Below are 24,494 nucleotides of genomic sequence, written 5' to 3'. Positions count from 1 at the left end.
ATTTAGTTCTGCAAGAGATGTGAAACAATACAAGGAAGAACAAAAATTAAGACTCTGAAAGCTCCAAGTCAGCAGTGTTCGACTCACCAGAACACGAGTTGGCCTTTTTCATAGGAGGGGTTGATCTCATTCAGTTTCATCATCAGAAAAGATGGGACATGTTACAATTCACATTCCTTTAGTGTTTCGTGTAGAACACAATGAACTATTGGAACTTGTACCATGGTGTCCACACAACACACCATACTGATAAAGACAGGCAAAAGTAGAAGGGAAAAGAGCGGATGTAGAGGCTGAAGGCAAGAAATAATATACTAAGCTTTTAATTCCCCCATTTTCTTACAGAGTAAATTCTCTAATTTGGGCTAGTACAGAATCAGAAATAAAAAGAAACAAATTTAGTTTGGGAAGGTCCTCTGGCAGTGTAGCTTGCTATACTAGTGAAAAATTCCACAGGTAAATCATGTTTCCAAGGGCCTTGTCCAGGCAAGAATCAGGGAATAGTGATTTCCCCCTTTGGGCAGAAAGCAAAGTACTGTAAGAAGGCTGGCAGGGCGAAGAACTTCATAGCCAGGGCCTGATTTCACAATGTACAAGTGAGGCAAACTTAAATCAATAAAGTCCATAGTCAAGCATAGCTGTGATGGAACTGTAAGAAAATACACCTCTGACATAGATCAGGTAGATATCAAAAGTCCAGACCTGAACTTAATTAGAGACCCTGGACCAATGGCACGTGCATGGTTGCAACCCAGGTGTTGTGGGTCAAAGCAATTACAGACTATTAATGCACTCAGGTTCCTGCAGAAAATTTTGGGTATCACTCAAGATGGAGAAGGATGGAAGCAATAGATTTCTTTGTCGTGTTTCCTCATAAATTAATTATTACGTTAGAACAAGACCACTTCTCAAACAGCCAGCTTTGCTGGCTGAAACAAATTAAGCTGAGTCTCAAAGTTGCCTACTGTGGCCTTTTCAACTATCGTACTGAACAATTCAGCAGCTTTATGTGGAATTCCTCAAATTAAAACACAATATGTTTTTTTCTTTCCATGTTTCTTTGTAACTTCTAACTGTTGAGACTAGATCTTAGGATAATCAGATCTCATTTAGGAAGTTTCTCAGCCCGCTTCTCCTCCTCTGGCTGACATGACTTGCACTTTGGAAACTTCTGTACTGACCAATCTCAGCTACTGTGCGTAGAAAAGGACAATCCCTATACCAGGCTCCAATGTCAGAGAATTCCACATGAAGAACACTGCACTGTTGGCAGTGACTATCTGCAACAGTTGTCATAAGCTTCTGTTTTCATGTGTTCTGACTGCAAGGCAGAGGCACAGTCCAGTAATTTGCTTCAGATACAGAAAGCTACTGCAGCATCTCCACAGACGCCCTTTGTATGAACACCTGGGCAATGGAAACACTGACTCTCTAGATGTCTGTTGTGAAGTGCTAAATTGAACTGTATTCTAAGTGCTAAACTGAACTGCATGATTACAGAGTTAAAAGACCATAAAGAATGGGCTGATGGCAGTGTGACGTTCCTCCTCATAAAAGAGAGTTGTCAACTCAGGAAATAAAAAGCACAATAGCTGGCTTCCAAGTTAGCCACAGGATGAGAAGGTTTAGCCTTCTCATTAGAAGTCAACTGTCAGATTGGAAAAGTGTAATAGCAAACTTGAACTACACTGCATTGTTTTTAGAGTTATTGTTCCCCAAGATCACAGAATTGCAGAGATTGGAAGTGATCTCTGGGAATCAAGACAAAAGCTCTGCTAAAGCAGGTTCCCTACAGTAAGGAAGAAAGTGCATAGGAAGGTGTTCAGTCAGGTCTTGAGTATCTCTAGATAAGGAGACTCTACATCCTCACTAGGAAACCTGTTCCTGTGCTCAGTAACACCTACTATAAAGAAGTTCTTCCTCATGTTTGTACAGAATTTCTTGTGTTAGAGTTTTTGCCTGTTGTCCCTTGTCCTGTCACTGCACACCACTGAAGAGTCTGTCCCATCCACTTGTCTCCGCCACTTTATATGTTTTTAAAGTTACGAGATCACCTCTCAGCTTTCTCTTCTCCAGACTGGAGAGACCAGGTCTCTCAGCCTTTACTTACAAGAGAGATGCTCCAGGCCCCTCATCATCTTTACAGCTCTCTGCTGGTTTCTCTTTAGAAGATCCCTGTCTTTTTAAGCAAGTAGCCCAGAACTGGACACAGTACTCCAGATGGGGTCTCACCAAGGCAGAGTTGAGGGGTAGGAGAACCTTCCTTGACTTGCTAGCCACAGTTTTTTAATGCACCTCAGAATATCGTTGGCCTTCTTGGCCACAAGGGGAAAACTGCTGGCTCATGGCCAACCTGTTGTCCACCAGGACCCACGAGTCCTTCTCCATAGGCCATCTTCCTTTCCAGCAGGCCATCCCCCTAACCTGTACTGATGCATGCAGTTATTCCTCCCCAGGTGTAGGACACTACATTTGTTGAACTTCGTAAGGTTCCTCTCCACCCAACTCACCAGTCTATCCAAGTCCTGTTGAGCAGTGCCATAATCCTGTTGTATGTCAGCCATTTGACTCAGCTACATATCTTCAGCAAAGTTGCTGAGGGTGGAATAAATGCTTAAATGAGCTTGGAAGAATCATAGAACCATAGAATGGCTCTATGACCTTAAAGATCATCTAGTTCCACCCCTTCTGCAATGGGCAGAGTTGCCAGCCTCTAGATCAGGCTTCCCAGGTGTGAATGGACTGTCTGACTGCCCAAAGGTACCTTCTGACCTACATGCCTGAACTGAAATGATCCTTGGTGTCACGTGCAAGGCTGCAGCTGCAGTAACCATACTGAAGATAGTTAACTTTCGTAACTATCCAAAGACCTACATGCAGAACAAACTGTATGGTATATGGAAATCACACTGAAATGACGAAAGAACTCGGGAATGGTGGTAATGACCATTGCCTCTGCAGGGATGCCTGCAAGGTCCTGAGCCTACTGATCCCATACCTTATAGGTAATCACACCAATTTCCTGGTGGATTGGTATATATGCAGTAAAACACTTAAATGCTCACTTTAGCTGATAATGTGCATGAACATGTGTTTTGTGCCTCATCCTCGATTCCAAACACGCTGATACACCAGGATACCATCCAAGTGGTACTTAAAATGTCAACTAACTCTCTTGGGTCCCCTTTCCTTCCAACACTCTATCAAAATAAATGTTTGTTTCCTGCAGTCCTGATCCTTCTGATGTACTTATGGCAGCGTGCCTGTATGTGTCATTCCAATTATAAACATTTCCTCCATCACCTATTATTGCAGTCTTTGTCACTCACAGCCTTTACTATAAAAGTCCAAAAATAAAAGTGTCAGAGCAAATCCTAATTTGAATTTGATACCAAACCAAATCAAAAGGGCTGTAATACTAGAATAACCATTGAGACATATAATCTTGTTCTGCAAAACTTAAATGTCAAGATTGTCTTTCCTTCAAAACATGATTATCATTGTCCCGGTTTTAGGTGGGATTAACTTTCTTCCTAGTGTCTGGTATGGTGCAGCTTTTTAAATTTAGGATGTAAATAATGTTGATAAAGCACTGATATTTTGTTGTTACTGGTAAGTACTTCGACTAACTGAAGGACTTCACAGCTTCCCAAATTGCTCTTGCCACCCAGGAGACTGAATGTGCACAAAAAGCTGAGAGGGGACAAAATCAGGACAGCTACTCCGAACTGGCCAAAAGTATCATTCCATAACACATGACATCACACTGAACTATAAAATTGAGGAGGGTTGGCAGGAGGGTTGCCAGTGCTTGAGAACTGGCTGGGCATTGGTCAGTGAGTGATGACCAATTACATTGTGCATAACTTACTCTGTACATTCTTTCATCTTTATTACTTTATTTTCTGTCTTATTCAACATTTCAATAACCCATAGGACAACATGAGTAAATATTTATATTAGAGGCCTCATCAAAATCGTTTTATCAGATGTTTTATATTTATAGCATACTGATTATTAGCCTTAATTTAACCCTTTTTTATTTCATGTAAAATTAGATTTTTTATACTTTCACATCTCCTTACATCTGTTTTCGGACTGTTTATTTCTGAGTGCTGAACAGAAGATTCCATCTAAATCAGTTTTGTTAATAAGATTAATGTCTTCTATGTAGGTTGCTCCACAAGTAATGCCTCCTATTTATCTTCATGGAAACTATAACAAATGCAAAAAGTGTAACAACACTGTTTGATAGAGCAAATTTTCAGCTACATAATGCTATTTTTCAATGTAGTTACCAACATTAGCTATGTATTTTCACCAGTGATGAATGAGAGCCTGCATTCCATGCTCATAACAAAACAGACCAGTGGAGATGACCCACTGTTTCACAGATCTTATGATGTTGCTGCTAGAAAAATGTTGCCCACATAGTCCACCTTTCTTTGGTCTGAGCAGGAGGAAGCCAGAAGGGAATAAATCCAGAATATACAGTGGGTTTTGTAGAACAGCCCAGGCAAGATTGAGAATGTGCACCATGGTCTTCAAACTGGTATGGTACCTGGCATTACCATGTTGCCAGAGAAAGTCTCTCTTTTTTCATGAGCCTGATTCTGGAAATTCAAGCTTTCAGCTTCATCTGCATTGCGATGTAGTGGTCAGAGCCGATGGTTTGTCCAGGTCCCAGGAAGTCCAGAAGGATCACCTCCTTCCTATCCCAAAAGACAGTGCACATCATTTCACCCACTATAACCCTTTGGTTTGCAAAGGTGACACCATGTCTCATCACTGGTAATGACATGATCCAGGAAACTGTCACCCTCAGCCTTGTATTGGTTCAGTGGGTTCTGACAAGCTTTCCTGCAGTGTTCTTTCTGCTCCTGTGTAAGCATTTGTGGGACCCATACAGTGAAAAATTAGTAATATTCCAAGATTGACACAACTGTTTCCAAAGCACTGGAGCCAATATTCAGCTCTGTACCCAGTTCCCTTATCATAATCTGATGATTCACACAGATAAGCTGGCTGAACAACTCTTCATTTTCATGGCATGACTGCTGTGCATTAATTACAGAGCAGCTTTCATAAACGTCCACCTGGATCTATCTGCTTGAATTAATGGTGTGCCTGCTGCGTTCATAGCATCATAGAATGACTTGGGTTGGAAGGGACCTCAAGGATCATCAAGGTCTAACAACCCCCTGCCAAAAGCAGGGTTGCCAGCTGCTAGATGGAGTACTAGATCAGGTTGCCCAGTGCCCCATCCAACCTGGCCTCCAGGCATGGGGCATCCACTACATCTCCAGTCAACCTGTTCCTCACCAATCTCTCTGTAAAGAACTTCCCCCTGACATCTAATTGAAGTCTCTTCCCATTTAGTTTAAAGCCATTCTGACTTGTCCTATCACTATCTACCCATGTAAAAAGTTGATTTTCCTCATGCTTATAAACTCCCTTTAAATTTTGGAAGGCTGCAATTAGGTCTCCCAAAGCATTCTTTTTTCCAGGATGAACAGGCCCAGTTTCTTTAGCCTGTCTTCATAAGAGAGTTGTTCCACAATCACAGTGACGAGCAATAAAAGAAAAGAAGGGACTATCTTGTGACTTGCAAGCAGTTTTATCTTTCCCTCTAAATGGAAAACGGAAACAGAACAGTGAAAGTCCTCTGGGATGTGTAGTTTTTCTCTTCTGAGAACCAGGTACACGGAAATGCTGTCGTTCCACCATAGAAGGCCACCAGATTGGTTAGGCATGACCTTCCCTTGGTGAAGCCATGCTGGCTGTCTTGGGTCTTGCTTGTCCCTCGTGTGCATTAAAACATCTTCCAAGAGGATCTGTACCATGACCTTCCCAGGCATAGAGCCTCATGCTCACTGGCCTGTAGTTCTCCAGGTCCTCCTTCCTCCCTTTCATGGGAGCAATGTTTCCCTTTTTCCAGTTCCTGGAGACTTTGCCTGACAGCCATGACTTTTCAAATATGATAGACAGTAGCTCGGCAACCACATCAGCCAGCTTTCTCAGGATGCTGAGGTGCATGTCACCTGGCCCCATGGACTTGTACACATTCAGTCTCATGAATCAGTCTTGAACTTGCACTGCCCTTACAGTGGGAGAGAGTTTGCTCCCCAAATTCACACTGAGAGGTTTATGTTCAGAGATGTGAGAATTCTAGCTGCCAGTGAAGATGGAGGCAAAGAACTCATGGAGTACTTCAGGCTTCTCTGTATCTGTTATAGCCAGATACAGAGAAGCCTGTTTTTCCATTTAACAAAGAAGGTATCCTCTCTTCAGCCTCTCTCTTCTGACCTATATACTCATAGAATCCCCTCTTGTTGTTTTTAACATCCTTCACTGTCACAGTTATCTCTAGATGTAAGTGGGGACACCAGGCCCACCAGTCTGGAAAAGAAGAGAGGGGAAAAATAAAAGTGTTAACAGTTTACAGGCTGTCTGGCCAGATCCTGTGACCAATGGAGGGAGAGAGAGAGATGGAGAGAGATGGAGAGAGGGAGAGGCAGACTGACCTGCCAGGACCTCCACCTTTCTTCCTTGGGTGCAAAGTATGCTGGGGAAATGCTGCTTCTCCCCTTGCCTCCAAAAACCAAACACCCAAAAATGGCAGTCCACGGACCAGAACATCAACTCTTCAACTCCCACTGCTTTACATGATGTTCTGATGTGAAATACTGAAAAAATAATAATAAAAAAAAAAAAACCAAAAAAAAAAAACCAATACCACGACATTCCACCCCTTATTCCACTCCATCATGCTTGACATATATTTATATACAAACAAACCATAATTAACACGCATTACACACACACATATCTATATACATATACACATGGAATTACTTTCTGCACTCCCCCAGCATCAAATTCCCTTGTGGCACACACTGAACATCCCCATTTTATTGCATCACCCACCGAGTGGACCTAGGTCCCTGAGCAGAAACGGTTCCATGGAGAGGTCTGCCCTTCCCAGAAGCTGGAAGGACCCAAACTGCTTTTCCCAACATGCTCTTTACGTGTTCCACAGGGACCTTATCTCCCTCTACAGCATGTAGGGAGCTGGATTGGATAGAACCAATCTGATTGATCCTCTAGCGTTGACCAACCAGGTGGCCTCTGCCAAATGCGTCTCCCAGTGCTTAAATGTTCCGCCACTCATTGTTTTCAACATAGTTTTTAACAATCCATTTTATCATTCAATTTTACCAGAAGATGATGCTTGATAGGGGATATGATAAATCCACTCAATGCCATGATCTTCGGCCCAAATATCCACAAGTGAATTTTTGAAATGAGTTCCATTACCTTACTCAATTCTTTCTGGAGTGCCATGTCACCACAGGACTTGTTTCCCAAGACTGAATTTGGTGTTTTGGGCAGTAGCATGAGGTACTGCATATGTTTCAAGCCACCTCCACCACGGTAAGCACATAATGTTTACCATCATGAGTTCGTGGCAAGGTGATGTAATCAACCTACCACACTCCCCCATATTTATACTTTTGCAATTGCCCTTCCCCCAGGGAGGTTTCATCTTCTTGCTTGTTTAGATGTGGCACATATGTCACAGTCATGAATAACCTGTGCAATAGTGTCCATAGTTAAATTCACCCCTCTGTCTCCAGCCCACTTATGTATTGCATCTCTTCCTCGATGGTCTGAGGTCTCATGGGTCCACTGAGCTAGAAATAATTCACCCTTGTGTTGCCAGTCCAAGTTCTTTTCCACAGACTCCAAGCGGGACCTTTCTCTCCAGCAGCAGTACAAAGGATGCTCCTTACATCCTGTCCCATTCACACTTGCCCCAAGGCCATGGCATGGGCTATCTCCTGTTTAATCTGATCAAAAGCCTGCTGCTGCTCAGAGCCCCACTTAAAATTAATCTTCTTCTATGTCACCTGATAAGGAGGGTTTACAAAGAGGCTGTAGTTTGGAACAAGAATTCTCCCAAAGCCCACTGCACCCAGAAAAGACTGTCTCTCTTTCTTGCTAATGGGTGGAGACATAGTAGTGATTTTGTTGATCACATCTGCTGGGACATGATGATGCCCATCTTGCCATTTTACTGCTAGGAACTGAATTTCCTGGGCAGGTCCTTTCACTTTGTTTTGTAGCAAAACCAGCACGAATTTGGATTATTTGCTCTCCTTTCTTGAAAACTTTCTGCTGTATTACCCCACACAACACCATCAATGTACTACAGCTGCTCGGGAGCACCGCCCTGTTCCAATGCAATTTGGATCAACCCATGTCAAATGGTTGGGCTGTGTTTCCACTCCTGGGGCAATGGTTCTAGTTATACTGAACACCCCTCCAGATGAAAGCAAACTGCAGCCTGCATTCTGTGGCCAAAGGAACGGAAAAGAAGGTGTTAGCAATGCCAGTGGTGGCATACCATTTGGCTGCTTTTGATTCCAGTTCACACTGGAGTTCTAACATGTCCAGCACAGCAACACTGAGTGGGAATGTGCCTTCATTCAGACAGTAGTCTACCATCAGCCTCCACTCTCCACTGGCTTTACACACTGGCCATATGAGGCTGTTAAAAGGTGAGTTTTCCTTCCCCCCCCACTGAGGACAGGGCCCCTGCCTTGGTTATCTGCAGTAACTGGAGCAATTTAATTGGGGGTTGATCTGTTTTGCAATTGTCTCACTTGTGCTTGTTGTGCAGGATTGGGTTTTTTATGCCACTTCTTCATGTTTCCTCCATGTTTACGGAAGTAACTCTACAAGGCAGCATGCAACATAGATTTAGTATTGTAATTTGCTCAAGCAGGAAGACATTTGCATTTGATAGCTGAGATTTTAATCAGTTTGATCAGCTCCTTCAGCAGACTCTTGGTCATCTTGATCTTCATCAGGTGTTTCTGATACTGCCATGAGTTCATCACAATTAATCAATACAGACAATTCCTCCAACATACCGTCCTGTTTTTTCTTCATTATTTTATCTATCATCTTATCCAGTTTATCTAGTCTTTCTGTTACCTGGGAAATGGCTGAAATGGAGGCATGGGATGGAGGTAATTTTTGTTCAAAGTTTTGAAGCATAACAATCAGTTCAAAAACTGGGGTCTTCTTTGTTGTTCCTCATCAAGGACCCTATGGAACGTTACTACAAGTATACCAGCATATCTTTCCAGTGCTGTTCTTGTGAGTTTCTGCCATATATCAGATGTACTCCTAACTCTCTCAGGATCATGGTGGGTTGTTAGGAACAAACATGGGGTCATACAACATCTCTGCCATGGCTGTTTCTCTCAAATACTGGATACCTTTTCAACAGTATTCCACTTTCTCATCTCAGGCTCCAGATCATCTCTGAAGGGATATCTTTCCTTCACAGCTAGCGACACTCTTTCCCAGAGGGTGACAACTCCATCCAGACATCTAGTAATTCCTCTGTCAATAGCTGAGTCTCTGGCAAAGCTTCCCAGTTGATGAGCTTTGTTACAATCTAGAAACACACTACTGGCCCTGTTGTCCCAACACCAAAGCAGCCAGGTGACAATAGTTTTGTTTGGGTGCCGTATGAGCTCCTTTCATGAGCCTTAGATTTCAGCCATTTTCAGGGATCTATGAGTAGTGGTAACGGTGACTTCCTCCTCCTCACTTTTATCTCCATGTCTCTTAGTTTTTTCTGTTGCCTTTCTCAATTATGGTGATTTTGGGACAGGCCCCTCACCTGGATCTTCCTCTACTTCTTTCCATTCTAGATGTGATGACACCCATTTCCATTTCTGCCCCTCCACAAGGGCAACTGACATTGATACTGGTGCTTCCTGTGATTGGACAGGTTTGACTCGAGATTTACCCCTTTGTTTTGCATCTCAGCTTGGACACTCTCTTTCTCCTGTATAGATTTATATAAAGCTTGGTAAGCACAAGCCAAGCTTGTGCTTGTTTGTAAAATTAGCTACTCCCTCTGTATAGGTACCAGCCAGATATCTCCATCAGTGGTTATACATACATGCAATTCTGAAACTGAAAATGATGAGCCTAATAAGAAACCAGTAAGTTCCAAGAAACATAATGGTCTTTAATTCTTTATATAATGCTCTTAAAATGAAGAACAGATTCATTCATAGCTGGCAGTTGCTAGAAAAGGAAGACTGCACTGACTGCACTCGTACAGTGTCTAGAGTCTTGAGAGTCTAGAGTCTTGCTGACTGTTGTGATGTGGAATACTAACAAAAAAACACAAAACCACAACACTCACCAAGTTCCATCTGTGTCTTGTCTTTCCTAATCCCATATCTGCAAGTCTGGACAGCATCCCTGTATTCTTCCCAGGTGTCACACTCTTGCTTCCACTGTGTGTACCTGCCCATCTTTACCCTCAGTTTGACCAGCAGGCCCTTGCCAAGCCATGCTGGTTTCCTGCTTCCCTTACCTCCTTTCTTATTCTGAACATTCTCAGAAATGGAACATTCTCAGAAAGGCATCCTTAAGGAGTAGCCAGTTTTGTTCACCTCCTTTGTCTCTAAGGTCTTCTTCCCAGAAGATCTCATTCAACAATTCCTTCAACAATCAAAAGATCTCTTTCTTGAAATTCAGGGCCCTGACTCTACTCTTTGCTAGTGCCGTGTTCCTCAAGATCATAAACTCAGCCAGGGTGTGGTTGCTGCAACCCAGGCTGCCTTCAATATCAGTATCTTTAACAGCCTCCTCCACATTAGTGAGCATCGTTTCCAGTAACACTTCACCTTTTATTGGTCTGTCCAAAATCCGAATCAGAAAGTTATTGTCAATGGACTCCAGGAGTCTCCTGGATCATTTGCAGCTCACCACGTTGTCTTGCTAGTGGATATCTGGTTAGTTGAAATCACCCATCAGGATGAGAACCTTTGAGTGTGAAACTTCTTTCAGCTTACAAATGAAGGCTTCATCAAAAGGCTCCTCCTGAACAGGCAGCCTGTAGTAGAGCCTGACCACCAACTGTCCTCTATTGGTCCTATCCCTAATTTTAACACACAGGCTCTCCGCCTGTTCCTGGCTGTTTCTCAGAGCTCCTCCACTCCTTAACACAGAAGACAATGATTCCACCCACTCCTCCTACGTTGCCTATCCCTTCTAAAATGTGGTGGTGTTCCAGTTTTGTTAATCATCCTACCATGTTTCCATGATTGCAATAAGATCAAAATTTCCCAAGTGCACCATGGTTTTCAGCTCCCCTCTCTTATTTCCCATCTTGCCAAACAAAAACATTGTGGTGGTCCAAAGCAATCGTGTCACAAGTTGAGAGATTTGGGGTTTATTTATATATATAAAAACTCTGATGTAATGTTTCATTAATTATTAATTAATGATGTAATACATCGTTCCAACAGTGTGCATTTTATACACAGATCTGTACAATGTCTTAATCTCATTCTACCTTTGCTCTTCTTTCATTTCTTATTCCTATAAGGGTACAATAAAGATGATCCAGTGTTAAACCTGGCACGTATTGCAACACTATTTCTCTCATGCTGGTTGAAATGAACAACAAAGAAAAAGAAAAACAACTGAAGAATAGAGTTTCTTTTCCCATTCTCTGGTTCATATTGGGCAAAAGGAATCCGGGCGCTCAGAAATCACAGCTCTCATATTACAGAGTATCCATTGTAATTGGAGATAATCCACAACCTTGTTTGATCTTACCATTCTTCATAGAATTAAACTTACACTTCATCATGTGGATCTCCATGTTTACAACAGAAGGGAGCTTTAAAAGAAATTGGTTCCTCTGTTCATTCAAAAGTTGTTCGTTCCAAAGTTTCTTATTTTTTGGCTCTTGACCTTTCCTAGACATAGAAATTGTATCAGAATTGAATCAGAATTAAACACCACAATCCTAATTTCTCACCACTCTACCATCTGTGATAAGGTTTTTATCTATGTCATTGTACATGAGTTTCTTTGTTTCTTCCAGTGGAATTCTTAAGCACCAGATGGATGGTACTCAAAAATCACCAGTTAGTTACTTCTGATTTTCTTTTCAATGCTCATGCATGATTCTATGGACACTATCCAGCATGTTTTGAAGAGAGAATTATTATGTTTATGTATTTTTGATAATTACATTTGTCAGTATAATTTATCATTGTTTCTGGTTTCTTAGTATCACTAGTTTTGATAATTACCTGTACCATGATGAAATTAAACTAAAATGTGCTCCAAAATATCCTTGCCTCTGCAGTAAAATTAATAACATTGTGAATCTACTGTCAATAACAAAGGCAGTATTCCACTCATTTTCTGGAGTTTGGAACAGCACAGGGAAAGGATGTTCCTAAGACAGTTGTTTTTCACGTAGCTACGTTCCCATTACTGTAGTTATACCATAGTTTGAATGGGGGCAGATCTACCAAGACCATACTAGATATCCAGCTGTTATGTCTCTTTCTCTCTTCTTTCCTTGCTATGAGCCCTACTACCTCCACATCTGTGACTTCACTATCATTTTGATGGCCAGAATCACTTTCCCACCCTCTTCTTTGGAGGCCTCTACTCAATCACTGCGTTAGGTAGATATCCCACTGAGGCATGCGACCCACAAACCTATCTGAGTCCTCTTACAAAAGACATTGGTATGTACTGACGGAATTCTTCTGCTCTGTTACAGAACTTTGCTGGGAAAGGAGAAGAGCAGAAGAAAAAAAAAGGCTCTAGTTTCCAAACCTGCTTTTGCCACTTTTTCCCTGCACTGGGAAGGAAGTTTAGGGTAATCAAGAGCTACTGCTCATCGCAAACGCTACATCATGAATATTTAATTTTTTGATAAGCCCATCCACTGATTCCTGGAGTTTGCTTCACCCTGGCTCAGAGCTTATATGCGCACTCTAGCATGGATCGTGGAGCCTTCCGCTGTCCTCTGCAACCGACAGCTGCTGTGTAGAGCAGATTTCTAGGAACCCTCTACATCTGACAATTCCGTAGTGTGCAGAGGACTTCTTTTGTCTAAAAGTATCCAAAAGCTGATCTGCTAAGCTCCTGCTTAGGACTCGTGCATGGTATCATCCCTTAGAGGTTCAGCGCCCTACAGCCTGGTCCTAGTTTCCTTTGGAAGACAGCCTCTGTCTGCTGCTAACTGAGAAGCAACAGCCAGTCAGCCCTAGTGCTGCAGGCACGTACGGAAGTCAAGATACGACAAAGGAGAAGGAGCTTTTTCGTGCCCAATAGCCATGGCTGGAAAGCAAACAAACGAAACTAAATAATCCAGTTTATCTTCCAAGCACTTGGCCAGACACACCCTCCTCGCGCCGCTTCCACAACGGCACTCGGCTGGACCTATTTACCCTCACCGACACCGTATCTCGCCTTCGTTTCCCCTGCTGCGCACCCCAGGCGGCCCCCGCCGTTCGCACGACAGCCTCGGCCTAAGCGCTTTCGGCCGAGGAAAGGGGCGGCGGTAGCAGGAGGTGGAGACAGGCACTAAGCCACCACCTCCCGCCGCCCGAGGAAACGGCTCTCACGTGAGGGAGGCGGTAGCGCCGAGCTCACCCTGCCCGCTACCTCGGAGGAGGTGCTGCCGCGTCCCCGGCTCCGCGTGCGGCTCGGCGGCGCGCCAATGCCCACCAACTTCACCGTGGTGCCGGTGGAGGCGCAGGGCGGGGAGCGGGACTCGGCGGAGCGGGATGCGTGGCGACAGGAGGAGGAGGAGGACAACAGGGACCGGAGCTGCGGTGAGAGAGAGGAGCGGGGTGGCGGCGGGCGCTCGGTGAGGGCAGCGCCGCGTCTCCGCGTCGGGGGCAGCGACGCTGCCGGGCGGTCGAGCGGGCCGAGGCTCTCCCGGGGGGCCCCGCGCCGGCTGCTGGGGCGGATACGTTTCCTTTCCGTAGTGGGTGGCGTCCGCTCTGCCTACGCAGGTGAGGCAGTGCGCTTTGGGAGAGGGTGAAAGTCCAACGCGAGAGGCGGCTGAGAGCTTCTGTTCGCGCGCTGCTGCACCGCCGCCGGCCGGGACGAGGAAGCAGACCCGGCTCAGCTCGGAGCGGCGCTGCGGCCCGCCGAGGGCAGTGAGCGCCTGGTCCGCCTGCTATCGCCTGCTCAGGAGAGCAGGAGGAACCAGCGCTGCAGGCAGGGTGGAAGATGTGTCTCTCCTTAAAAGTCAAGTCCTGCCAGAGTATGCTAGAGCAAGAGGCAGGAGGAAAAGTTTCAGGCCGTGGAGAAAAGCGTAATCGTAGGTGGTTTGTTTCAGGGCCAGCCGTGTGCCTTTCTGCCAGCATCCGTCTCTCATTAGGCGAGGTTTTTGCTGCCTGGCAGTGCTGTGGTAGGAGCCTTGCCTTCTGCTAGGCCTCACCCCTGAAGTTGCGAAGGTGAGCAGAACAGAGCCTGAGGTGAAGCTTTGTAACGTTGTAAGCAGGACAGTCCTCAGGGCAGCCTGTTCGGCGACAGGATGAATATTTGTCTACAAGCAGTGGTGGGTTAAATAAGAGCTTTTCTCACTCAGGCGGTAAGGCTTGTCTAGGGAAGCAATAACTCTTCCTTCAGCTGAGGAACTTCCTCTTCGCAGAGCATGTTGCAGCAGCAGTTCCAAGTATGGTCCCTGAACTGCTGCTAGCAGTATGAAGATGAGTCTTATGTGGTAGTTTGGACACTGCATTACAGTCAAAACGTGTTCTGAGCCCAAGTTCAGTAAGGGAGACTAAATGCTCTACTCAAATTCACGGGCTGAGGAAATGAGCAATGTACGTAATGTTTCTTGAGGTACTGTATGGATGTGTGTACTGTGTAAAGCTGTGATGCATAAGATTGTTAAATTAATGCTTTGTAATCAAATAGTTATCCATAGCTCATTCTCCTGAGAACTTAATAAAAAAAATCCTAAAATACAAGCTTTGTTATTGGCAGCTAAAAGGTAGTGTGATTAAGCCCATCTAAAGGCTTTTGCTAAGCTGTCAGAAAACAAAACTCATGCAGTGGGGAAAAACATGCTTCTCCTGTTCTTGAAGGTGAGCTGAATGAGTGCTGCAAAAATATGATGATTGCTAGGGTTGTAACAAGGTGCGGAGAGGATACAGTGAAGAGCGGGGATGGAAATAAGAAAAGAGGTGGAATGGTACATTCCTCTTCAGATTACCCATGGTGTATATACCCTACATGATTTTATTATTTGGGCTATCTAGAATTTTATGTTTTAGTTGAATTAGCTGATGTAAAAGGTGAGTAATCATTCTGGAATTGTCTTGTCTGCAGCAGTGGTTTCTTTTGTGTTTGGTTTGGGTTTTTTTGTTTTGGTTTTTTTTTTTTTTTTTTTTTCTTTTTAATTGTTTTGCAAGGAAGCAGAAACAGACTGTAAGCCATTGAATCACCAATAAAATATTCCTAGTGACTTATTATCAAGATACTTATCAACTGTTCTGTGTACTTATTCATGCATTCTCTGCTGATAACCTATGTGATCATAGAGTAAGTTGGGATTTTCTTACGGGATTTTCTCACTGTATTTTCTTCACTCCTTCATGAACGTATGAAATTCTGAAATATTCTTTTTGTGTGATCCCTGTACATCTTTGAAGAGGGGGAAGTTTAGGTGAGTGGCTATTTGAATGGATTATAGTACTTACTAAGATAGGATTTGTGATGAAGAATGAGGGGCAAAGTGTAGAAATTGGTGTATGAATTGAAAGACAGAATTGAAGGTTGGAGCCTTCCATAACTACAAAGTAGCAGGAGGAATTTGTATGTGCTTGTGTTGTTCAGTGTCCTTGTAATTCCATACAAGTGAAGGAAGAGTAGTTAGGGAATAATTGGTAAAAGCAGGGAAAAAGGAGGAATGTACTGCAGTAAATGAAGTTTTTTGAGAGTTTCTGGCTTTCTTCCCTTATCTTTACATGTATCAATAGTGAATGTTGATCAATTTCAAAGTTTTGACAGATTTATACTAATTTGTTTTTCATTAGCCATCCAACATATCAAGTATTTCAGAACATAACTAGCATCCCGTGGTATTATTTACCTGGTAACAGCAGTGTCTTATTTACAAAAGAATATGATAAGTAACTCCTACAAAAATTCTTAAATTGAAGACCTTCAGTTACAAGGAGTATCAGTGACAAACCTGCTCATCTTCAAGTAAGCTATTAAAAAGCACACCTTCCCCTCCCCCTTACACAGTCAGGAAAATGGCATGTCATTTTAGGCATGTTATAAACTGGCAGTAAAGTCTACTGCTCGTAGGCATATAATCTCTTGTTTCTTTGTTCCTGAACTAATCGTAAAATCGAGTTAATACTTGTCAATCCCTCTTCAGATCGCTCATGATTTTATAAATGTCACAGCTCAATCCTATCACCTTATGAACTTAATGCTAGAAACTGTTAATACGATTTGTCAAGCTACATTCTAACCACCTCTCTCATCTGAGTACAACATACATGTCTTCTATTTTCTTATTCAATTATACATTAATGGCTTATCTGAGATCTCCTTTTTGATTCTATGGCAGCTTAACTTCCTTAAGCATGTTCAGTGAATGACTAGTTGTTTTGTCAGATTGTATCGGAGATCCTTGCAGACTGTATAAATTGTATTTCCATTACGCACATGCTGGTTGATTCTCTCCTTTAGCTTTGGGAAACCGTGTCCTTTTACAGAAGCCATTGGTTGCTTTCCCCTTTACCCCTGGAATGTTGTGTAATACAACTCTGAAATGGAAAATACTATTCCTGTTGCAGAGAAATGCATACATGACGCTTGGTCTCAGACACCATTGTTAAGTATAGGAGTCATCTTTGCTTTGAGGGGCATTGGCCATCCAGATCATCTCCTGACAAATTTCTAGCTCTGCCACGGGACTCTAATTGATCCATTCATATTTCATAATGATTGGAGCTATGTCAAGGCAAGTGTTCCTGCTCTGTTAATAGCTACAAGGGGAATTGTTTCCACCTGTGCAACCAGGGCTGGCCCTGCCCCTTTACCAGGTTCAATCACTGGTTCAGGCTGTGACCTAACAGTTCCCATACACTCCACTGTTTCAGAACATGAACCAATGGCTGAGCATATCAGGGTCAAGCTATCCTTTGCAGTCTGGTTCATAATTGCAATTGTGACATTTGCTGTGATGCTGATATTATTTCCCATTGAGTGGATACAGTTTTTTCATAATGACTTAAAGAATTTATAATCTTCAATTATCGTAAGAATTATAGAATATTTAGAGTTGGAAGGGACCTTTAAAGGTCACCTAATCCACCTCCCCTGCCATAAACATGGACATCCCCAGCTAAATCAGGTTGTTCTGGGTTTGATCCAGCTTCGCCTTGAAAGTTTCTGGGATGGGGCATCCAGCACACCTCTGGGCAGCCTGTTGCAATGCCTCACCACCTTCACTGGAAAAGACTTTTTCCTTATGTCCAACCTGAATCTATCCTCTTGAAGCTTGAAGCCATTTCCCCACATCCTATCACCACAGACCCTGCTAAAGAGTCTGTCCTTTTCTGTAGCTCCCATTTAGATACTGAAACGCCACAGATCAGGTCACCTCAGAGTCATATCTTCTCCATGTTGAACAGGACCAGCACTTTTAGCTGGTCCTTAGAAGAAAGGTGTTCCATTCCTCGGATCATTTGTGGCCCTCATCAGGAAGTGCTCCACCAGGTCCGTGTCTCTTCTGTACCAAGGACTCCACATCTGTACATGTACTCCAGGTGAGGCCTCACCAGCACAAAGTAGAGGGGCAGGATCGCTTCCCTCCACCATGCTTCTTTTGATGCTGTCCAGGATATGGTTGGCTATCTGGGGTGTGAAGGCACATTGCTGGCTCATGTCCAGCTTCTTATCCACCAGTACTCCAGGTCTTCAGCAGGCCTGCACTCAATCGTTTCATCCTCAAGCTTGTATTGGTAGTGAGAGTTGCCTCAACCCAGGTGCAAAATCTTGCATTTGGATTTGTTGAACCTCATGTCAACAACACCCCACAGCTTGGTGTCATCCTCAAACTTGCTGAGAGTCTGCTTGACCCCACTGTCAGGGTCATTAATGAAGATATTAAAGAGTATTGAGTAAAGAGTATTGATCCCAGCACTGACCCCTGTGGGATATGTCCTTCCAGCTTCTTTTGCAAGAAATGTTTGAAAGTCCATCATAAAATGTCACTGAAGAACAAGATACTGTGATAATTCTTCAGTGACACCAGAACTCCTTCTGCTTCTGTCTCTGTTGGTTGTCCTGGCAAGCCATGGACCTTGGGGAGAATAGCATAGGTATTTAATTGGCACTGAAAGAGGCAAATCTGCCCTCCATGGTGAAATACATACCATATTCCTGTCCTGTGTCAAACTTTTCACTTGGACGAGGCATGTCCAGGCCTTTTATACTATACCCTTTAGCCTGATATTGATGATTGAATAATTATATTAGGTATCAAAGGGGGAGTTTTGATCTACTGGAGTGACATAATTAAGGTCCCCTTTGTAATGAAAATTGGAGTGTGTATTATAATTTCGGATGGCCAAGTGCCAATTTACTTGTGGTATTATCATTCATTTCCCTTCTAATAATTCCCACCGTGATGTAAGTAAGCCTCACCATTTTGGCCCCACTTGCACTTCCCAAAGTCATCTTCTAGATTCTCAGGGGCAGGGAGCAGAAGATTATTTATCATTCCAACTGGGGGTCTCAGTTGTATGTCACTTCTCTTAATTTGGATCCTAAGTGGGGAGGCCCAAGTTGTTTGTAACATGTGCAGGATACTGGGTCTTTCATTCAGATCTCTCAGCGTTTTGTGTAGTCTCTTAGTCCATCCCTGCAAGGATGAATGGCCTTTAGAATGCCATTATGCTGCTCTATCAGTTGCACTCACGTCAGATTATAAGGCAGATGGAACTGCCATTCAGTGTTATTTTCCTTGGCCTACTTTCATACCATTGTTCCTATAGAGTGCGTATCCTAGTCACTTTTGATGACCTGGGGAGTCCTGTATGCTCCCATCAATTTAGTTAATGCCTTGATAGTATGGACTTGATTTGCTTTTGGCACTTTTGGATAAGCCTGTGTTAATCTACTTGTGTCAATGCAGGTCAAGGCATATCTAGCCCTTTCCCATAGAGGGAGAGGGCCTGTGTAGTTGTTCTGCCGTCTCTGCAAGGAGTGGTGTCCTCTGGCAAGATGTGCTGTTGTTTCTGGCAAAGGTCTCAGCTTCATCCTGGAGCATGCTTTGCGTTCTTGACATGCCTGAATGATATCTGACATTTGAACAGGCAGTCCCCATGCTTTTACTGCTGCCCATGTTGTTTTCTGCCCAGAATGTTGCAACTTCTTATGTAGTTACTGGTTGATGTTCTCGGCTGGTGAATCATCTAGCCACCTTATCCAAGCTACTGTGTTGACTTCATCATCAAGAGTCCACTGGAGGGCCATAAAGATGATAAAGGGCCTGGAGCATCCCCCCTGTGAGGACAGGCTGGGAGACCTGCGTCTGTCCAGCCTTGAGAAAAGAAGACTGTGAGGAGATCTTATTAATGTTTACAGATATATTAAGTGTGGGAGAAAAAGGGATATGGCCAACCTCTTTCCAGCGGTCTGTGGGAACAGGACAAGGGGAAATGGCCATAAAGTGGAGCATAGGAAGTTTTGCACCAATATGCAAAGGAACTTCTTCACAGTGAGGGTGACAGAGCACTGGAACAGGCTGCCCAGAGAGGTTGTGGATTTTCCTTCTCTGGAGATATTCAAGACCCGTCTGGATGCCTACCTGTGCAACCTGATGTAGGGAGCCTGTTTTGGTAGGGGGGGTTGGACTCTATGATCTCTGGAGATCCCTGTCAGCCCCTACAATTCTGTGATTATGTGATCATTCTCCAGTGACTGCATGGGCTGGTGTCTGGATACATGGTAGGTGTGTACAGTTCTATGCCTAACCATGTCCCACGCATCCAACCATATGTCTCTGCTCCAGATTGGTCAGGTTTGGGCAGTCCAATCCTGAGTGGCCCACTGTGCAATCCAAAACGTAAATCCTCAGTAGACCGTCCAGCTATCCATGCAGATGTGCAATGCACTGTCACCTGGCTCCTGGGTTGTAAACATTCACACTGCTTTTAGCCCCCTGGCTACTCTGTCCATGCCCTTCTTTGAACCAGATGGCCTCATTTGAGGGAGGGTATGCAATTGCTTGCCATTTAATATGATTTCCTTTGCTGGACTCATCCGTGTACCAGGCGTCTTCTAGGGTAGGGTATTTTTAGGACAGGATTTCCCTCTGGTGGAGCGATAGTGGTCTCTTCAGGAGCATCACTATGGTACATCACTGGGCCTAGTATCTTTTGTAGCTCTTCTTTTCATGGTGAGGACAAGTGACTTGACTACCCCAGACAGGCAACTGAATGTGCCACTGTCTGGGCTTGGGCCATCCCTGTCTTAGGAGTATGCAATTTATCTTTTACCCCCCCCCTTGAATAGATAGTGTTGTTTTCACTGCTGCCTCTTCTGTTTGTGTTATTGGCTCTTCTGCCTGCAGGGCAGAGTATGTGGCCAATAACTGTTTTTCAGTTGGGCTATACTTTTCTTCTGTTACATACCAAACCTGACACCAGAACCCTGACACTGCTGCAATCCCCATCCAAACCCTTCCTGGGTTACGTGCTTGTCTAATTTGGCAGGTAGAGTGGGATTGAATATATTAAGTGCCTTGCTTGTTTGATGGCTGATTTGGCTTGCTGAAAAGCATCTTATTCCATCTCTCCCTTATCTCACGATTAGCCTTTCTTAATTAGTCTATACAGAGGCCTCAGGATTTGTGCAAGGTGGGGTATGAAGATGTCGACTGTTTACAGGCTGCTTTGGTCTGGTTCCATATCTGATGGGGTGTGGGGACCCACAGACCCATGCTCCAGGAGGGGGGGAAAAGGGGAAGGGAGATGGGCAAAACAGTGACAACGATCTGAGAAGGAAAGCTAATTTACTAAAAAAGATATTGGAATGCAAGTTAACACAATATAATACAGTATGATTGGAATTGAAGCTAATAAATCATGTAAAATGAGAATGTCCGAAAACTAAAGGCCTTACTCTAATGCTGAAAGTGAGATGGGTATGGAGCACAGATGCTGCAGAGACAAGCTGAAAGGGAAAAAGGACATCTTGTGATTTATGAATAGTTTGATCTTTCCCTCTGAGTGGAAAATGGAAACGGAACAGTGAAAAGTCTTTGGGGATATGTAGTTCTTCTCTTCTAAGACAGGTGTACCCAGAACTATCAAAATCCATGGAACTGGAGAGTTAACTCGTTAGTTCCCATAGCACTACATGATGTTATGATGTGGAATACTGATAACAAAAATCACAACACCATGACAAATGGTTGTCCAGTATCCTAGGGTGCCCAAAAATTCTTGTAGATGTTTTGCTGTAGTTAGTACTGGAAACATCAGTATCTTATATGGCTATCCATAATGGCACTGGGTAAACTTTTGTCTTCTCTGACCAGATGAGTCCCAAAAATTTCGCTGATAGTCTGGGCCCTTGAACCTTTTGTGGATAGATAGCCCACCCTTGCTCTCATAAGGTAGTTTGATAGTGAACCTACCACTTTTCCAAGTGTTTCCAAAGAGGCAGAAGTTAGCATTAAATCATCAATATAATGATATAATTTGATGTTATCTAGTTTATTCCACCCCACCAAGTCACAGGCTACCAAATTATGGTAGTAAATTGGTGAATGTATGTATCCTTGTGGTAGGACCTAAAAGATTCACTGCTTGCCCTTCCATGTGAATGCAAATTGGTTTTGTGATCCTTTAGCAATGAGGATACTAAAGAACATGTTAGCTGAGTCTAGGTCGCAGTAGTAGGTTTCTAGCTCCATACTTGATGTGTCCAGGAGGGTGACAATATTGTGTACCATGCGAATTGGGATGGTGGCCTTATTCAATTCTTTATAGTCTACTTTCTACTTTATAGTCTACTGTCATCTACCAGGTCCCCTCTGGTTCCTGTACGGGCCATGTAGGGGAGTTATAGGAGCTAGGTGCTGGTCTGATGATCCCCACTTTTTCCAATTCTTGTATTGTTCAAGTGATTTCTTCCTGACCTCCTGGGATTTTATATTGTTCTGTATTAGTGATCCGGCATGGCTGGGACACCCAAATGCACTCATGCTTTGCATAGCCCTGCACAATTGACTGTACTGACTGGACAGTAATACTCCTAATTCGTAACCTGAACTCTCCAAAATTAGTTTGGAGAGTCAGTCCCCTCACTTTTTCTATGCCTAATATCTATTCTACCAATGCAGGAATATAGTTTGTACTCCTGAGGAGGTAGGCATCCAACACCCAATTTTAATGAGGTTTGTGCCACAGGGATCATTTTTCCCCCATATTCTCCTATAATAGCCCATTTACTGGAAACTTCACGGGTCACCATGGACTATATACATCTCAGCTCCCATGTAAACTGTTGCCATTTCTCTTTGTATATTTTTGGGGGGACAAGCATATTGCCAATTTGACGTAGGGCCTCTGTTCCTCTTTGGAGGCCATAATCCTCAGGTGACCATGCCCCCTCTTTAAGCCATGAGTTGAGAAATCTTTTGGAGGCCCAGCTGTGGCTGCTTGGGCCCCCAGGGACATTTTTTAGATTCAGTATTGGGGTGTCTTCTAGCCTCCGTGCCTGTGGAGGAATCTTTTTTTATAATCCTGATATCTTCCCTCTTAGTGGGTGAGAGTGTAAATTGTTGTTTCTCTGTTGTTAATTGCCTCCACAGATCTAGGAGGACATGGTTAGGTTGTTTTTCAATCTTACTAAACTGTACCTTGGCCCGTATGAGGTTATGCCACATTTGCCAGGAGTGGGGCTGTTGAATTATGGCCTCAAAGGCCACCAAACGATTTAAGATCACTATAAATGTCCTATAGCAATGGGGAGGGAGCTTACTGTAGAATCAAGTCTCTCATACCTGCAAGTGAATTTGACCAAGTCAGGACTCTCAGAAGAGTCCTCATAGCTTGCTTCTCTCATACCTAGCTCCTTAATTCCAGAGCTCTTTCATGGAATTTCATACCCCACTATGGGGTATCTGTATTATTTATCTGTATTATTAGGCCACATCAGTCAACAGACTGCCATAATCCATTGAATTAAAGAGTGATTTTCCTTGTTGTATATGGCAGTCATATAATCATTGTTTTAAGGCTGGTTGTGTTGTAATATATGCTAGCTTAGGAATTTTGAGGCCATTTACTACAATTCTTTCAGCTTCCATATCCCATAGCCTTAGTAGCCAGACCACTACACTTCTCTTGGCCTCTGTTGGAAATGCTGGGCTAGATCCATTCATTGGTTTGGCTGTAGTTTAAGGGAAACTGTAACATGCATAGCTATTTGAGGGGAATTCAGTCCGCAGGTGGTACACTCCTGGCCTTTCTTGTTTTTTTTTTTTTTGCATGACTATGGGATTGATATCTAGCGGGTCCAGTTCTACCAGGGCCTCTAGTTCAGATTTTTTTTTAACAGTTCTTTCCAATATTGTTAAGGCCATAGTTCAGATTTTTTTTTAAATAGTTCTCTTTTCCAATATTGTTAAGGCCATAGAAATCAGATTGTTCATGGTCCCCTTTGCTTGCAGTGGACAGGGCCCTGACTTGTGGTTTTGGGCCAGTTTGGGTGGCCTCATCTGTAAGCGCAGCAAGTTTATGCTTGTGCTGTTTAACTCTATCATGTAGTGAGTTATTTTCTTCCTCAAGATTTTGTTCTGAAATATTTAGGTGATTTAATGCTGTTAACAGAGGCCATGCTACAGTAGAAGCAGCCAGCTGCCTCTCCTTGTTTGTCGTAATTCTTTTTTTCTAGGCCCTCAATCTAAGCAGCCATGAAGGCGGAGGAGCTAGCAGTGTTTCCCTCATCTCTCACTGGGCTCCATTTTTCTATAATAGAAGCCAGCGCATGCCATGGAGAGACTAGGAATCCCAAATGTGTCTGAGTAGCTCTTTCCCCACGGGGATAGATTTCCCCCATCCCAGACATCCTGCTACACCTTCTAGGAAAGCAATTGTAAGTTAGTATTACCTTTTGTGGGTGGCTCTTATTTTCTTTTTTCTTAATTAGTTTCCTTAATTAGCTATAATCTTTAGCTAACTCACAGCAATCAAAAATAAACAGTGTCCAGCCTGTTTAGGAAATCATTATGGGAGCCTTTGGATGGTGACAGTTTGAGTGATAATCTCTTTAGAAAACATATATTTATTTATTATGAAAACTAATATGTATCTAAAGAAAAAAAAAAATCACATTCTCTCTTTGGAAGACGAAAGGAAACACTCAGTTTCTTGCTTTGTGAAGAATGGGAAGTTTGCCTATTGTCTTTTCAGACTGAGAAAGGGAATTTTATAGCATTCCTCAAAAACTGCTGACATGACTGGTTTTGTGCAGCTGCTTAGCAGCCTGTGTGTGGAGGAGGCTGTTGAGGAGAGTAAACAGAAAGTGACAGGAGGTAAGATTTGTCAGCATCAGTGAGTTAAAGCAGGTCTTGTAAGAGGAACTTTAGGAAATGTTCCTGG

The 24,494-nt window shown here is 43.4% G+C and overlaps 1 protein-coding gene across 2 annotated transcripts in view; it reads left to right on the top strand.

Annotated features, from left to right (window-relative positions):
• Positions 1–13,564: 13,564 nt before the first annotated feature.
• Positions 13,565–24,494, top strand: part of SLC12A7 (solute carrier family 12 member 7) — a gene marked incomplete at both ends in the record, with an annotated part of 67,475 nt that continues 56,545 nt past the window's right edge. For both annotated transcript variants that reach the window (XM_079533065.1, XM_079533064.1), the window contains one exon: positions 13,565–13,679. In XM_079533065.1, coding sequence (XP_079389191.1) covers positions 13,565–13,679 — 115 coding nt within the window. The remainder of the gene's footprint in view (positions 13,680–24,494) is intronic.

Source organism: Tetrao urogallus (assembly GCF_951394365.1).
Source record: "Tetrao urogallus genome assembly, chromosome: 3".
In the NCBI taxonomy this organism is placed as follows: domain Eukaryota; kingdom Metazoa; phylum Chordata; class Aves; order Galliformes; family Phasianidae; genus Tetrao; species Tetrao urogallus.
Note: the sequence above shows the minus strand (reverse complement) of the source record. Positions and strands in the feature narration are given on the sequence as shown.